The 18,666-nt window shown below is 37.5% G+C and overlaps 1 protein-coding gene across 1 annotated transcript; it reads right to left on the bottom strand.

The window, feature by feature from the left end:
- Positions 1 to 674: 674 nt before the first annotated feature.
- LOC136802594 (uncharacterized) lies at positions 675 to 4,396 on the bottom strand. Its single transcript, XM_067059348.1, has 4 exons — positions 4,089 to 4,396; positions 3,419 to 3,651; positions 2,207 to 2,428; positions 675 to 1,210 (listed from the first exon to the last, which is right to left on the bottom strand). The coding sequence occupies exons 1-4, from the start codon at positions 4,390 to 4,392 to the stop codon at positions 908 to 910; spliced, it is 1,062 nt and encodes a 353-aa protein (XP_066915449.1). The 5' UTR covers positions 4,393 to 4,396; the 3' UTR covers positions 675 to 907.
- Positions 4,397 to 18,666: the final 14,270 nt, after the last annotated feature.

Genomic DNA, 18,666 nt, shown 5'->3' with positions numbered 1-18,666 from the left:
ACCTGACGTCCTGATGGCCTTTTATGTTGAATCTTGAAGGTTTGAATGTGATTGGTTTCATTTTAAGTAGAATCTACAAAATGTCCTTCTGTTTGACATGGTCGAATGCCATGTCCCTGTAAAATCGAAAATATTGATAAAACTATGAAAAAACAGAGAATTTATAACTACGTAATATAATGATTATAAACCACTTTGAATGTTCAAACTAATTTGTCATGAAATATTGTTAAGCCTTTGTGATCCTTTTCTTTACCAAAGCTTTATTAAAAATCATAATTTACAAAACTATAAAATAAATTCATTCTTAATTAAATTTGGGTATAACTACTGGGTGATTTGACGTCCGTCTGTTCAAACAAAACAACCCGAATTCAATTTTTTTCGGGAATAAATTAAATCATGAAATCTAGTCCTTCTAGATCGTAGTAAACCGGGTAGGAACTCCTCTACAATAAACTTGGCTTGAAATAATACACAGGCTGCAAAAGTCTGAAAACAAATCAAGCTTTTACTATTGACACTAATAAAGTTATCAGCTGTAAGTTGTAAAGCAAGTAAGATGGGAAAAAAAATCACGTGAACTTTTTCGAGTAATCATAATGTTTTGACTGCATTGATATCATTTTGCAACCCGTGTATAAGATTTAAATTCTCTGTTCAATCAATAGATATTCGATTCCCAAGATGTATGGAATAAGTTTTTGAGATTGAATACAAGTCATAAAATTTCGTTTAATATATAAAAATTGGTCCACCTTTTAGAGACACACTGTATTATATGTAAACAAGACATTGAAAAGGTTTACTGCCTGCATTTCCAGACTAACAAAAACGAAATGGTCTCTCAGACAAATGGACGAATCTTGGATCTTGTATTATAGCATTAATCTCTAACGGTCGATGATTAAAGTGACGCAATCGTACATATCCATAAATCACCCAACCGTGTTGGGTTTTCATCGTTCCCTGATAGTCCTCCAAAGATAGCCAGTTGACTCTTGTTGCTAGGCAAAGAGCAGCCGGAACTCCACCCTCTTTGAAGCGGCATACCATTTTCATCATTGGTAGGATTAACTATAGTCACTTCTAATGTGTCTTCGTTGAGCAGAATCAGTTGGTTTGAGAAGCCTCCAGCACCTTCATGACCTTTGCTACTTTCGCTGATTTCACCACCAAATATGGCAATGTATCGGCCCTTTCCTGGTATCTGCAATAGAAATATAGTATCTATCAAAACGACCATTCTCTAATATTTTGATGGTGTTTTTTGGCGGCCGCCCAAGGAGCAGGACCTATTGTTAAAATTTACCCGGCTTTCAATTTTTTTAACATCTGGTACCTATCGATAACAACCACAACATCAGAAAGTGCCTTTGTTTCAGTTTAACAGATGCAAACGAAGGTATCAAATTTCTATACCTTTTAAAAAGCGTCAATGCAATGACTTAGAGTATTTGGCTTCAAACCCTCATTCGATCCTAATTCTATATTAGGTAGCTTTAGGCATAGGTCAATTGTCATGGTTTAAATAAACCAAAGGGTAATCACAGTTATCAAATGCGCCCTTCATATTGGTCAAGCACAAAATCTGGTACTGTTTAGCCAATTAGAAATTCTTATTGGTCTTGGATGGTGAAACATTTGTTGAAAACTTTGATTTGATTGCAATAACTTACAAGTGGTCAAAGCAAGATTTCTTGTCTGAGACCGAGATTGAATTTTACACTTTAAATTATAGAACGCAGGGTCGAATACAGGAGGTAGGCTATCTTATTCATGGAGAGTAATTAGTTTCCATATACGATAATAAAGTGCACTCTCCTCCATTGGTTATAGCCTCCCTCTGTATCCGAGCCTGGAACGTCTTATTGAAAGTTTGTTGAATCATTCTGAATTTTGAGACGGAAAAGCCGCTTACTTTTTACATTACTTTACACAAGGGTTAGAAGAAAATTTTACTTAAAGTTTTTGTTTTTAAATACGAGTGATATCGTTTGCTTACTCATCAATTTAAATTTACAAGCTTTTTCTTACTGGATTGACACGGATGTGGAGCAAGATTGGTCAGAAAGAGGAAAAGAAAAACATGATTTTGCTTATATCAGCATAAAATAATAATATGCAGACACTGTCCTGATATGAAATCTGTGTCCGATATGAAACGGGAACACTTATGTAAAAATAAAACATTTAAAGATCATACCTGCATTCCAGCTGAGATGCAAACACTTCGAGGATCTGGCAATTTCAGCTCTTTGGTATACTTCCATACTTTCGATTTTAAATCATAAATATAAATGTCATCCATCTCTTTGCCAGAGAAACCACCCAAAAGGAAGATTTTGGTTCCACAATTTGACGCAACTAGACTAGCTCCTCCTCTTCCTTTTATCTGCTCAACATTTCCATTTTCAGCTATGAATTCCTATGATTAAAGAATGATGGAAAACAGTTAATACACACTTTTTTTAAATAAGAATACACTTTATAAGAATGTCCATGATGAAAATGGCCAAAAAACTAAGAATATGCTAAGAATATCACCATCATGGAATTTTGCTACTAAATCTAAGAATGCCATTTTAAGAGCCTTTTCAATTATAAATTTTCAATTATCCCCAAGTTAGGCTCACTCCTTTTACAAAAGTGCCATTTTATGCTCGAGACGTATGTACTAAATGTTAAATCTAGTATGAATTAGGATCCTAACCTAAGAATGTGCTGTAAGAATATTTTAGGATGATTTTCCCAAAAAAGTTAAGAATATCCATGATGAAATGGATTTACACCATTCTTATAAAAAAAAGCGTGTACGCAAAACAAATACACCTTTTCGAACGTAGCCGCCAATTTCCACGCGGGCATTTTTTCGTCCGTTTTACCTCCCTAAAACCGCCCAGTCTTTTTTTTTGCACCTATAGACAATAGAAATGTAAAGAAAAGATTGGGTCGATTTTAGGGGGTAATTAAATAATAAAGTGGCACGCGCCTTTATACTGTGCCACTACGGGGAAAAGGTTATTGTCTTACCGTCGGAACGGTACAAATATATTAGGAAAAATATGTGCTTCGGTTGTCCGGTGTGGACTCTAAACTACTGTGGTTGAAATAAATTTTTCTATGATTCGAACAAAATTTTAATCTCAGTCAAGGAAAAATTACCCAAAATAGTTGTTTGATTCTGGTCAAAATTAGGTAAATAGATCACCTTCGATTATTTCCTTAAGTTGATACAGGTGAGTTTTAAACCTCTCAAATTGGTTCTTACGTTACAGCTCTACTATTTTCTTGTTGACAGTAAAAAAATTGTAACGTGACATTGGAAATTAGGATTAGGCCAAAAAGATTTGAAGTTTTAAAAGGTTTTACTCAAGACTCAAAATAATAATCTGATTATTACTTTAATCCGACTTACATTGTTATGTTCTGTCCAAACTGATGTCTTGGTATCAAATTCGTTTAAATCAGACATCCGCCCAGCTGCACCACATCCTCCAAATATGAAAAGACTTGTTCCCACTGACACCATTTGATGGAAAGATCGGGCGGAAGGTGCTACTCCACCCTTGACCGCCACCTCTGTCCAAGTTTCGGTTACCGTATCAAAACAATGAAGATCGTTCAAGGGGGATTCATCCATTGTTATACCTTGAGAAAAAGATAGGGTGCATATAATTCCTTGGGATAACTAAATAAAAATTCAAAGGTAATGCATTATCGGCGGAACAGCTTAAAGGCCGGTATCCACTTTCGCGCGAAATGGGCGACAGTTTTTTCTTAACCTTTTTTGCCAAAAGAAAAGATTACGTCATAAAAAGTTTCGCCAACTCCAGCGGAAGTGGAGACCAGCCTTAGCGATTTACATACTTGAAGTTCTGTGTTTAATACAAGCGAGAAGATAAATTTGCCGAATGAAATAATTTCTGGAAACTAAATTAACGATGAAAGTTTTATAATGAAAATACACATTTCTTATGATAGGTTCTAAATAATGAAAAATTGGAGGATAGGCTTATTTGGTGGAGTGAAAAACCACTAACATATCTGACAAATTCTGAAAAATTAAGTTCCATCTTAAAAATTACCTTGTCGCCCTCCAAATATGTAAATTCTATTTCCAATCACTGCTTGAGAATGTGCAATACGAGGAACTGGAGAATTTCCTTGTGCATCAATTTTACGCCAAGTTGTCAATCCATCTTTGAGGTTTTGTTTTGAAATGTTAAGGGCGTATACGGATGAATCGATGGGAACTCTAGCCATGTTTTCACCGCCCATTACGTAAAGGACGTCCCCAATAATGGATATTGCATGAGATGATCGGTCAATAGGTGATTCCTTTTCTTGGAAAGCTACTTTCTCCCAACTACAATCTATTTTTACCGACATTTTCTTTTTTGTTCTTTTTTCTAAAAATCAAAACAGTCAATAAAAATTTCTGATGAATAACACAAATGTGGTCATGCTTAAGAAGATGAAAATTAAATTTATCAACTAATTAGAGTAATCATCAACTTGAAAAATAAGAGCAATCTGATTGGCTAAAAACGCGTACATAAATGCAGTATTTTATATTGTACCGTACAAATACAAGACCGCATTCAGCAAAAGGGGCCTGGTAAGCGAGTGATCATATTTTGTACAGTTTTATGCTCAGAAATGTTTTCTTAGCAGGGGGGTCAGGGTCAAAATTCGTCGGTAATTCGGCCGTCAAAATAGTCATCCAGCCGGCGGAAATGTTATCCGGTCGCCGAAATGATAACTCGGCCTCAATTTCTGCATACCGGACATATTTTCTGAAGGCCAATTTTCCGTGGGCTGGATGACTATTTCGCCAGCCGGGTAACTGTTCCGACGGCCGGATGACTGTTCCGACGGCCGGATGACTATTCCAACGGCCAATTTTCTGCCGCCCGGATAACATTCCCGCCGGCCGGACGACTATTCCGTCGACCGAGAAACTATTTTGACGCCAAACCTTCCGGTGATTTCTGACCCTGATCCCCCTGATAATTTCTTTTTGTTCATAATACACATCAGGTTATATAAAGAGTTATGAATGTTTTGATCTTTTTAATGAGCATTCTATTTTTTTTCGAATGTTTTGATGTTGATTTCATCAAAATAGAGAGAAAAAAAAATAAGAAGAGAGAAAACAAAACATAGAAAAAGACACAACCAGAGAGAGAAAGGTTTGTTGATATTTTTCAAATTGACAATAAACCATCAGTTATCACACTTTCACTCGTACAATATTAGATATTTAAAATATGACGAAAAATCTGAACTCGAAGAATATATTCCATATTGTACTTTGTATCGTGTGATAATAGTAGGGGAAATTTGTAAAATCCTGCGACTGTTTTAGTCAAAGCACTTGTTATACATTTTTGGATAGGTAAGGGGTAGGGGAATCAAAATAACATAGGTTCCAATTTTTTTTCGGACACTTTGGTGTGTTTTCCGACAAATATGACGGGGTCTCGTGCAAAAATCATAGGGTCAAAATTTAATGAAAATTTTAGCTTAAGAAAAGAGAGACCTGTTGTCCCCCTGTTGTATATTTTTGGAAAACTCTCAAAAAATTAAGATTGGAGATATATTACGAGTATACACGTTTTTTTTTTTATTAGAACCTAGTTTATAAGAACATATGGGCTGAAATTCGTCGAAAAATTGTGACCCCCCAAGCGATTTGGAGTACATTAAAAATGAGACCGGTCTTGGTGCGGACAGATCGATAAAATGTGCGGCAAAAAAGCGGCGAAACGATTTACGGTGCGGTAAAATGATACCATTGTATCGGCCAGAAATCATCCAAAAATCTTTTCTAAAAATCCATTCAAACGCACTCGATCGGTCACTAAAGAGCACCATTTGAATAAGTGCGGTATTCAGTGCGGTCATGGTGCGGACATTTTGCCGTTCGAAACGTTTGCCGGCAAACGAGAAATCATAACAAACAGCATACATTTTACGGAATGGTTTTTTACATGACTGTTCGTCGATTTTATAACGTTCGGCAAAATAAACAAAGTTGAACTCAAGAATTCACATGTAAGCATCGAACATCGAACATCGAACATTGCAAGTTCTTTTTGTGTGTCCAGAAACAAGTTGTTGTTTTGCTTGCTTGAACTCGAGGCTGAAATTCTTACGGCAACCGAGAAAAATATAAACAAACGGCGGGGACCGCACCATCGTCCGCTTTAGTCGGCGGGGACTGCACCATCGTCCGCTTTAGTCGGCGTTTTGTACGCACGGACCATACGGTACTGTGCGGTCTTCTGGCCGCTTTTTTCAACTTTTACACGCACAATTAACCAGTCGGAAAGCAGCACGAGCACGACCGCACCAAGACCGGTCTCGTTTTTAATGTACTCCAAATAGTATGGAGGGTCACATATATGTAGGATTTTTTAAATGCCACCTACGTTAAATTACAACGGTTTGTGTGGTTTCGAAACAAATGCTGGATGGGAAGTTAAATTTACCTCCAAAACTTGAACAATGTAAAACGTGAAAATAAAGAAAGGGCTAGATTCAATCCTTCAATTGAAATGGGGTGCAAATTTTTAAATTTTTTTATTCAGCTTTTGTTTGCAAAATACTGAAATTTTGATTACTTGCAAGAGCACTTTTTCAAACTTTTTGTTCATGGCATAGAAAATTATTTTTAGGACTAAAATCAAAAGCACTAGCCAACAGAGACATCAGACAGAGACATCCAATAGCCTGAAATTTTTGGGCATTTTCCTTCGTAATAGTTCAGCTCTTGAAATGTACAACTTCGGCTGACAACCTGCAATTTTAAATAATTTCATCAGTGTAAGTTATTATTTTCCATAAGTGCATATCAGTATTGTGTACAAGAGCACCTGCCTTACTACCAAAAGATACACTAGCCCAATCAGAGGGGTGGTACTAAAATCTCAGACGTCCTAATAAGGACGAAATGTTTATGCTGCTCTGCTACCCTAATCTCCTGAAAGAAGATAGTTGGACAGAAATTCTTTGAATTTTTTCACATATATAATACTCAACCCTTTAACGACTGCGTCTTTTTGTTGTCCGTGCCTAAAACACCGCGGCTTCTTCTACTGACTGTTCTTAAAATACCGCGGCTTTTTTACGCACCGTGCCAAAAATACTGATGATTGAGGGTTTGCGACTGAGATTTTTCTCAAAAAAGGTCGATTTTTGCAACATAAAATTCATCTTTTGCACAAATTGATACTTACTTTTGCGAATGAAGGGGCTGCAGTTCTACTTTGAAAGTGATAGGACTAAAATATTTCCAACAACAATTTTACAACATTTTTTGTACAAAGTAGATCCCTCCCAAAACTTGAACAATATAAAAGGTGAAAATTTTTAAGAAAGGGCTAGATTCAATCTTTCAATTGAAATGGGGTGCAAAGTTTCCATTTTTTATTCAGCTTTTATTTGCAAAAAGATTATCAAGATATGTCTTTCATATTTTGCAAGAGCACTTCTTAAAATCAAAAGCAGTAGCCAACAGAGACATCCAATAGCCTGAAATTTTTGGGCATTTTCCTTCGTAATAGTTCAGCTCCCGAAATGTACCACTTCGGCTGACAACCTGCAATTTTCAGGAAGTTAAAATATGCACTTAAAATGCAATTTCTTCCTCTAAATTTTCAATTTTTCTAGGCAAACGTTAATATTTTATAAAGATAAACGTTTTGTTTCTTTCAAAATGTGAAAAATTCTCTAATCAAAGAGTTTCGGATGGAAAGCACTAAAAGAAAGTTTATGGTATAGTGACCCCCCCCCCTTACATTCTGACTACAGAAACACACTGTCGCCCAAAACTTAGCGTGTGGATTTTTTTGTGAAACTCTTTCCATTTCAGTGCAGTGGAGATGTTATAAGATGGCAGGAGGAGGCGTTCTGGAAATGTCCAGAACAAAAAGTGCCGTGTGCACTTCTGGTGTTCCTGAGCAAGATATCTGCAAAAACTAACTGTGAACCGTCAACTAATCTAACTTGGGACTATCTGACAAAACATGGGACGGCAATTTGGCCACCATTTCACAAACCTCCAAAGTCATTTGATTTGAGTTAATGAACGGCGTATTAAAAAATACACAATTTCTCTTTCGCATCCAGTAAGCTTCTAAATCAAAATATGAAAAACAAGCAACATGCTGAATGGACCTACCTAATGATTAACATCAGATGAAAATAAGAAAAAAGTGACAATAATTGTACAAAAATTCAGAATGGAAAAATAAAGCTTGTGTGTTGAATAATGTAAAATGGTAAAAAAGGAATTTCCCCAAATACGAAAATCACTTAAACCATTCAGGCCCAAAAAACCTTTTAAGCTGTTTTTGGCCCAAATTTGCCCAAAAAAATTTTCCTTAAAAAATCTGACTCCGTCACATTTTGGGCATTGCCATTTTGCATCATTGTGCAAAAAATCAGAAAAAAAATATGAGTCAACATTGAGAAAAGCAATATTTTCTTATTTGGTTAAAGGGGATTTCCCCAAAATACGAAAATCCGTCTTTTAAGGTGAATAAGAATTTTCCGGGAAAAACCACTTCAGCCATTCTTTAGAGAATCTTGCCCTCCATCTTTGTACAAAAAATCAGAAAAAAGTAATGACAGGATTTTGCACAAAGTCCAAAAAACCCTATTTTTAGGTAGTTTTTGGCCCAAATTTGCCCAAATAAATTTTTTCTTAAAAATCGGGCTCCGTCCCGTTCTGGGCATTGCCATTTTGCATCATTGTGCAAAAAATCAGAAAAAACTAATGAGCCAATCCTGAGAAAAGCTGGTAACAGACGAACGGACGGATGGACAGACGGACGATTGGACATGGGTTAATTTATAGAACCTCCATCGGGGTACCCGGAGGTAGGTCCAAAAATCCGTAGTGGAACACACGCGAATGTCTGGAACGAAGAAGACCAAATTAGTGACAAAACAATGGAGCGTTTAACGTCACTCATGCGGCAAGTTACTCACTCGTTATTTGTTAATCCCATCTGACGATAGACGGTTAGGCTATCAGGGGGGGTCAAAATTCGTCAGAAATTCGGCCGTTGAAATAGTTCCTCGATCGGCGGAATAGTCGTCCGGCCTGCGGAAATGCTATCTGGCCGCCGGAAAATTGGCCGTCGGAACAGTTATCCAGCCGCTTAAAAAGTAACTGGAAAAAAGTCACTCAACCACATTTTCTGCGGACCAGATGACTATTCTGACCCTGACTCCCCCTGATATTAGGCGGTGGGCGTTCTAATTCTCCAATCTGCATCCAGTCATTTTAAATGAAAACAAAAAAGTTGAAAAGGGAAATTTATCGTGACATTATGTTATGACAGGAAGTATGATTGACAGGAAGTATGATTGACAGGAAGTATGATTGACAGTTAGTGGAAATACCTCCACTTAAAGCATGTTAAAAGTTCACAATAACGACTTTCTTTTTATTACGGAAACCAAACAAGTGAGAACAAGTCATTAACTAAAAGTCAGCACTCAGTGGTTGTGACGTAGGTTTTGTAATCGTTTTTCACAGTTTCTTGTATCTCCGTCATTTTTTAAACCTCTTAGTAGAAGAATGTATCATTCAATAAGGAATTTTATAACACTTCATGGCAGATTAAAAAGACAATTAGAAAACGAAAGTTTCTTCCTATTTCATTTTCACATTTGTGTGGAAGAATGAATTTTCAGAAGATGTTTTATTCGATATGAGGATTCCCATTTACGTAAATCGCGATTTCCCATGGTTGCGAAATTGTAGCTATTGGTAATTCCTTTGTTCTTTTGTTCTGCGTGATTTAAGATGCTTCGCAAATCAAAGTACTTCCACTAACTGATTGATAAACTTGGTGGAGTTATCAAAACAAATTTGTTGTCAAAGATATTTAACAGTAAGTGAAAATACAGGCCAGATATCAACAGTCCCATGTTTCGAAGTCCCAAGTTAGAGCAGTTGACGATATATACGAGCATATTTTTAAAAAATCTGCTGACTCATGGTATTTTCAATATTTCGACCAGTGATGCTTTCGAATATAAGGCTGGACTTAAGAAATTGTTGGTTTGCTGTCACCCGACTGACCCTACCTCAAAACCTGCCGACCCAAAAAAATTTATTGCCATTTTAAAGAAGATTCTTTTCCTTCAAAAACTTCAAACAATAAAAAATCAAAATTCGTATCTTGTTTGTCTCAAGCATAAGAATCGTAAATTCCCTGCTAGCACTTCTGTTTTTTATTCAAAATTACCTAAATGTAAAAATTCCGACCGACCAACCCACCTCCAAAATCTAGGGTCGGGTGACGGCAAACCAACAGTTTTTTAAGCCCAGCCTAATGTGACAAATTCAATTTCATTAATGGCTGAACTATCATCCTTAAAGACTGTAACTATTTTATTTGACCAAAGTCCATCACCTGACAAATTCTTTTTTTGTAACCATGCTTAACTAAACGTTTATTAGAACGCGTTAAAAAAGGACCCTCTCGGCGCTCCGGAAACGTCNACTAGAACAGTGCTCACATCACTGGATAACGACCGCCTTAAATTTGATGAAGAATTTCATCGGCTTAGACAATGATCCACTTCGACACTCTCGTTTGCGTGATTTAACTTGAAGTATGGATATTTTTTATAAGCATTGCACTTATAAGCATATCTAGGCTCAGATATGGGGAAAAATTAGGCATATGGCAAACATTACTTGACTTGAGCGGTACGAAAAATGTTTTTTTCCTGATTTTGGCTGGAATTTATGTTTTAGATTTAAGCATCCCCTCAAGCATTTTTCAGCCTTATTAAGCTTTGAACCTAAGCATCTCTGAGCCTGTTTTCGGATTTTTGCATACTTATAAAAAAAATATATGTATACAGTAGTTTCTTAGGGGTCACTCACATATCGATTCTTCCCACGACTAACAGTTAGCCACACTAGCGTCCCGCCAAAATGCGTATCAAAGATTAATGCAGCGAAAGCGCTATATCGTTTACTTGACTCTCAAGCAAAAAAATACACCGCAAAACTTCTAAAGGGATTCATGAAAAAATAACCCGGCGCTTTTTAATGAAATTAACATTTTCAAAAACTTTGAGAAATTGCCTAAAATTTGAGCCATAGATGAAAAAATTTGAGCCAAGCCAACCTTGAAAACTAATTTGAAGATCAACTTCCCAAGAAAAAGATCTACGGGGGAGGCGGAACCCACCTAGATCCGCGCACTGCCGGATAGGCTATCTCCCGGAAATTTTGCCGGACCTCAAACAATGACCCATTTACATGTGCGTAATTGTTTTTACTTTAGCGTATAAACAAGGCCTTAAAAATCGAAGCGCTGTCTCGGGAGGTAAATTGAATGACAATTTTTGGTTGGTTGATTTTGGCTGCTGCACGTTTTATTTTGTTTCCAACTTTCAAGTTTTAATTAATAGTGTCTTGCGAACTTGATTCAGGTAACTCTCATCCTTGTTGTTGAAATGTATCCTGTAGATGACTGATGTTGTTTTTTCTGAAAGCTAGATTTCCTAGTGTGACTAACTGACTAACGTCAAATTGACGCTAGTTTGAAAACCCACCCACCCCCACTTCTTAACGTCAAAGTTTAAAAATCATCAAAAATCGATGAAACTCTAAATTTTCTCATTCACTTTCGTCGTTGTTTCGTCGTCAGCCATCTTTAATTTCGCTACGGCTTGCTCAGTTTACATTTTAAAAATGGTGGAGATAATTTCAAAACTTTTTTCGGAAAGTTGCCGGAATTAATTATCTCCGTAATCATAATCAACAGAATAGCGGCATTTCACAAAAAAAAGACCGACCGTCGGCGAAATTCAAGGGCCGCGTGGACCATTTAAACAAAAGGAACATGAGAACATCGGGCCGTTTGTTTTGGTTAAAATTGTTTTATAAAATATCGAAGCGAACAAAAACTTAGGTAATAAAAGGAGGAAAAGAAATATGGAAAGTAACATTTGTCACAGAATAAACTCTCAAAAATCGATATTTCTGGTGAAATTTCTTAGCGTCACAGACTCTAACCCCCCCACCCCTTCGCGTCAATTTGACGTTAGTCGTGGGAAGAATTGATATGTGAGTGACCCCTTAACAAGATCAGTGAGTTTGATAAGATAGTGTATTTTGACAGTTACATCAATATGCCTTCTTACCTGTCTTTAAAAATATAAATAAAAGTAATCACGGAAAAGGACGCGAAAAAAAAAGACATAAGTGTGAGAACACAGAGTAATCAAACTCGTTAGAAAAAGTACCATTAGAAGTCATAAAAAATCAACCTGAATAAATGCAATCGAAATTCCAGAGAACTTCATTACCTTTACCTTTGATTACCTTTGATGTGTTTCAGCAAATTCTCTGCTCACTCAACCCGTGGGGTCCGGTGTTTGACCATTTCAACAATTGAATTCGAGTCAGCCATCCTGTAAGGGAGATAGGCAGGGAGCAGTGGCTGGTCGGGAACATCTTGCAGAAATTGATCAAGTTGTTTTTTGAAGGAATTTTTGGAACATTTGGTCATGTCACGTATTTTTCTTGGTAACACATTGAATAGTCTTGGACCGGTGTCTGAAAGGCAGCTCTTCCAAATGTTCTTGTTCGTTGTATTCACTGGTTTGAGGTGGCATTTTCTTCCCAGGCGTTGGTTTATATATGAATAAATACCGCCTTCCCCTTCACCATAGTTAAAATTTGGCACCAGTTGTTCGATTATACACCATGTATATATAATTTGGTATCTTTCGCGTCTTCTCTCGAGACTGTACATGTTGAGGTGTTTGAGCTTCTCCCAATAATTCAATTGGGTGGAAGTTGGATCCCTTTTATAAAGGATTTTTGCAGATACTCCAGTTCTTGCATCAGGGATCGCTTTGTAGGAGACCATAGCTGGGAGCAGTATTCCAGATGCTGAAGTACCAATGTCTTCCAAAGAGTGATCATTACTGATTTATCTCTGGACTTGAAGGTTCTGTATATCCAGGCACTTATACCCTTGACTCTGTCAGTGATCGTTTGAATGTGCATTTCATATGACAGGTTGTTTGATAGCAGGATACCCAGGTCTTTCACTGCACTTTTTATTTCGATTGGCTGCTGTACATCTGATTTGTAGACTGAGTGTACTTTGAGTTGTTCATTTTTTCCGTATGCAATGTGTTCAAACTTTTTTCCATTGGGCTCCATATTGTTGATGGATGTCCAGTCATAGACTACGTCTAGATCATCTTGAAGGAGACTCACATCTGCAGCGCAAGATATTGCCTTCATAAGTCTTGTGTCGTCAGCAAAAGATGAGAGGATGGAATGTTTAATCTTTTCGTTTATGTCACTAATCATTACCAGAAACAGGAGGGGGCCCAGAACTGAGCCTTGTGGAACTCCGCTTGTAACTTTCGCTTCATCTGATAGGAATGTGTTTATGGCAACTTTTTGGTATCTCTCAGTAAGGAAGGATTGTATCCAGTTCAATAGTTGTCCTTTGATTCCATTGATTTTTAGCTTGTGTAGTAAGATGTGATGGTCCACCTTGTCAAAGGCCTTGCTGAAGTCAAGGTAGATTACATCAACATTTTCATTGTTTTGTAGGTGAGATATCAGTCTTTCTACATGAGCCCAATAGTTGACTCAAGCAAGATCGCCCTGGTCTGAAACCATGTTGTGTTGGATTGTATAGGTTGTTTTCTTCAAGGTGGATTTGCAATTTCTCTCTGACTATTTTCTCAAATATTTTAGTGGTAATTGATGTCAGCGCAACAGGTCGATAATTCTCTGGTAAACCTTGATCTCCTTTCTTGAATATTGGTGTAAATGTGGCTTGTTTTGAGAATTTCAGGTGTGATTCCTTTGTCAAAGTTGTTTTGCCATATCATCTTAAGTGGCTAGAAAGTGATTTCTTGCACATTTTGAAAACTTTGCTGGCAAGCCATCTGGTCCGGCTGACGAGTTGGCTGGAATAGTGTCAATTTGTTGGATGAAATCATCTTCTGTGAAAGTAATGTGCTCAAGGGTTGAGGAGTCTTTTGTCTCATTTGAATTCAGAAAACTGTAGTCTGTTTTGGGAGCGGTAAATACTGAACAGTATTGCTTTTGTAAGATGTTTGCCATCTCTTGTGAGTCAGTTGTTAATTTGTTGGTGGTTGGATTTTTCAGTGGGCCAACTTTAGGTTTAGTTTTTGTGAATCTTTTTGCATAGGAGTAGAAGTATTTAGGATTGCTTTGATTTTGAGTGAGGCATCCAGCTCTGCTTTATCGCGTTCATTTTTGTGGGATTGCTGTAGCATCAGTTCAATGTCAATTAGTTTCTGATTTGTTTTATTGGTTTTGAAATTCTTTTTGGAGAGTCTTTTACGTTTTCTCATAAGAATACGACGATCTCTTGGAATCTTTGAGAATTTTTTTGGAGGTTTTCTCTTTGGCAAATGCTTTTTCACAATCAGAAGACATTTTTCAAGGAAGTTGGCATATTGACGATTTGGGTCATAAAGATTTGTGTCCAGTTCTCGAGACCAATTAATCTCTGTTAATTCTTTGTTAATAATTTCCCAGTCAATTTTATCACTTTGGAAGTTGTAGAGGTCAAATTTGCTTATTAAGTTACGTTCTTCAGTTTCTCCGAATTGATTATCAAAATTCAGATGTGTTGTAACATCTACAACAAGATGATCTGAATAAATAGTAGGTGAGCATGTGTAATTAAATACAGTGTCTGTGTTGTTTGTGAATAGAAAGTCTAAAATTTACCATCACGGTGTGTTGATTTGTGTATCAGTTGATTAATGTGCAAGTCTGCTTTAAAAACATTTAAAACGTCCAGAAGCTGTTTATTGCAATTTCGTGTTGGGGTTGAAGTCTCATCATTAAGAGGTGTGTGTGGTATGTTAAAATCCCCAAGGATGTATGTGTCAGGTGTACAATCATTAATACTATCAATTTTTGCTATCATTGCAGAAAGGAGTTCTTGTAATTCAGGTGCTTCAGATTTGTGGTCTGGATTGTTGGGTTGTCTGTAGATAACACAGAGAAGAATATTAAATTTTTTGATAAAAGCATCAATGCTTCATTTACTCCGTTTGAGAATTCGAAAATGGGCTCGAAGAATGGGCAATGTCATTACGCACATAAAATGCAACGCCTCCGCTTGCTCTGCCATATTTCGATTTACTCTTCTCTGTTTTCTTAAAAAAGTGTAATTTAATCTCAAGTTCTCCTTTTTTGTGATTGTCCGTTAACCAGGTTTCGGTTAAGCCTAAAACAGTTGTTTTGAGCTGTTTGTAAGATCTTTGAGGTAGGTACAGATGAAGGTTTTGTTTGTGGGCAAAGTCCTTGTATATTGACAAACGAAAAATATTCAGTGTAGGTTTAGAAGTAGTTTGGTAGTCGGGTCAGCATCAGTAAGGGCAGTCACTGTCCCAGTAAGATTCCTTGGAATGTTGGTTCCATTGTGAGGTGCTGGGGTGGTAGATGATTGGGGATGTTGACGATTGAATGTTTGTTGAGGTTGGTGACAAATCGTGGTTTCCTGAATTGTATTTGTTGGTTTTGTTGCTGAAACAATTGTTCACAAGAGAGATTTTTCTGTGCGAAAGTTGTCCGGATTTGCGAGAAAATCCTGAGGTTCACATTACGATTGTTTTGCTTTTTCTGATATCGTTTGGTTTCCTTAACATGCGTGAATTTGCAGTCAAGATAAAGCATTCCCTCTTGTAATAGATGATGAGCAACATCCTCGGTGGAGCTTTGGCACTTGGTACCTAGGTTGCAGCCTCTTGGTTGTTGTTGCATTTTTGAGCAATTTTGTACAGGCTTTAGGAGGATAAATTGACAGTCTCGGCCTTTCAGTCCATATTACATTTTCCTTTTATGTAGAAGCGACATATTTGATCATTTGTCTTGATTTGGTCTGAGATCTTGATCGGATATTGGGCGTGATCGTTGTGCTGTTGTTCAAGTTGATTTCATTGGTGGTCCGCCAGCTGTTGGGTTATTAATGTTGGAAGTATCGGCTTCTGTCATTGGTGTATTGATCTCATCGTCCTCATCTACTACATCCAAGTAGATTTGTCCTGGGATTCAGTGATCTTGGTGTTTTGTTTGGTGGATTCGGTGTGTTACTACATGGGTGAAAACACAGTGTTATCTTGGCAGGATTGACATAGGAAGAATCATGGCCTGAATTTTGAAAATTGTTCACGTATTGCCTCGTTATGATCAACTAGGTTCAATCTTTCAAAGATTCAGGTAGCACTCTCGGTGTACTCTGACCACATGATGCACACTGGAGAAAGGGTTCATCATGAGTTTGATAACATAGGACATGTTGCAGATCTGGCATACATCGGAAAAAAGCTTTTGACTTTGAGGCAGAGCTTTGGACAAGTTCATTCTTTTCAGATCAACTTCCTGCTTTACAGGAAGTGTGTGTCGTGAATTGTGTCTTTTTTGAAACTTGGCCCGTGTAGCGTAATGGATTTTTAGGTTTCTCTGGATTGTACATTGAAGACAAGATTTGATCTGGGGATCGGGTGCTTGAAGTTAGTTCTGTTACTATTCGTTTCCAAATCGTACGTCTTCATTTGGTTCCCTTCTGGTTCAATTTCATCCGTTGGTTTAGTAGCCATGGATCCAAGAATCAAATACGTGACACAAACCAGGGTTCCTTATTTGGAGGTGCTGGGGAAATCTCGAAGAAAGCAGGACGAAAAGTAGAAAAAACAACCTGTCAGCTGCACTGTGAACCCAAGTTCTGTCATGCACAACTGTTCTCAGGATTTAACAAGATGCCTGGGTGACCAGCCACAGGACCTTATGCTGTTATTGATTGAGATGTTGATGTTTAAGATAGAAATAAGTTGTATACCTCGAGTCCAGGGCTAACCTGGTGTGTAAAGTTTGGGGTGGTCTTTTCTCTTCTGTGATTTCAGAACAAGTTGTCCAGAGTGTACTTGATAGCCAGCAATCACCATCAAGCACCATCAAGCAAAGGTCGTCCAACGGCCACTTAATATTAATGGGTAGTGCTGCCTTAACCGACATAGCAGCATTTGCCGTACATTTTATTAGTTCTTCTTCTTTGTTTTTCTTTTTTTCTTGCTTTTCCTGAAAAAAAGAAAGGCTTCTCTTCCACATAGATCAGCCTTATGCTCAACTAAATAGAGTCTAGAAAGGTGTTTCTTTTAGTTGTCATAATTCCCCAAACAACATTACATTACTATGTCAAACTCCCATCACATAAATTTTACAATTACGTCAAAGTAGACTACGCTCGCCACCGAAGAGGTTTATTTGGAAAGGGTAATTATATTTTATTGTTCGCTTTTTTAAAGATTGCAAGTTGGAAAAGTATGAATTCTTGTACATATTTACCCTACCCCAAATATTTGGGAGCTGAGTTTTAAACGAATGGTCAAGTTGAACGACGATCAAGGTCTGTTTTATTACCCCCGGTGACTTAACAAAAGAACTTAAATCGATGTTACAAACCATATTGAAAGTTTGTCTCTGCCTTTTTATAATGAGCGAGACATACGTTCTCTGATTACGCAATTTTCATATCAACATTTTCGAGGCATTTTGATGTAACTGTTTGAGTTGTTTAATCACTTGTGGTTTGAATCAGAAGCTAATAAATACTTTAAGTTTTTTTATTTACTTAACATTTATCTCCCTAGCGGGGCGCCACAGCATGTTTTTCATCTATTCATGATTAACGTCGTTATCTCCGAAAAAATGCTTTTTTTATCTCCGTAGTAAAACCGCACACATTTCAGAAAACCAGCGATTCTACAAATATCTCAAATTTGTCTCAGCTGCTCAAACCTTTAACCGACAAAATTCTGCAAAACGTGCAGAATAGGCATGAATACGACCCTGCCGGTGCACCCGACAGTCGGGTGCTGTTGTCGGGTGTTTGAAGTTAGAAATTTAAACACCCGACAGTCGGGTGCACTTTTGTCGGGTGCTACTTAAACATACTTACTAAACCATATACTTTTCTGGTGAAAGCCTATGATCAGGGCTACATGATGAGCTGGTCGACGTTTTAATTTTTTAATGTGATTAATAATGCTGACGTCATCGAATCGCCATTTTTCGGACTTTTTTTTATCTTGGGCGCTTTTAACAGCACCCGACATGTAACAAAGTTAGGAATTTTAGCACCCGACTGTTGGGTGCGCTATTGTCGGGTGTTTTTGCAAATTTAGAAATTTCAGCACCCGACAAAACACCCGACAGCACCCAACTGTCGGGTGCACCGGCAGGGTCGTGCATGAATAGGCGAGTCAAGTTTTAAAATATTCAAAAGGATAGCACAGTTGTGACAAATTTTGAATCCAACTTTTTTACCCGTACACAGCTCGGAAAATTAACCGCCTTCAGCGGTCGATAAGGGTTGCGAAGCGATCCAGACTCCACCTCAATTCGCAAGTTGCTAGCACAATAAGAGACACTCTAAAAATCCCTCTAATAAAGCCACTATAGAGACAGGGTCGTAAGAGCCTTAATGCCAAACACACCACATAATCCACGGCGGCACAACACCCGCCGCCGCCCGCGCCGTATCACTCTTTTTTTCCTTCTAGTTATTCTAGTGTAAATGGTGCCTTAATAAAATCAAACGATATTCGTCGAATGATCGA

This window comes from Clytia hemisphaerica, unplaced genomic scaffold, assembly GCF_902728285.1.
Source record: "Clytia hemisphaerica strain Z4C2 unplaced genomic scaffold, Clytia hemisphaerica genome assembly, whole genome shotgun sequence".
NCBI lineage: Eukaryota > Metazoa > Cnidaria > Hydrozoa > Leptothecata > Clytiidae > Clytia > Clytia hemisphaerica.
Note: the sequence above shows the minus strand (reverse complement) of the source record. Positions and strands in the feature narration are given on the sequence as shown.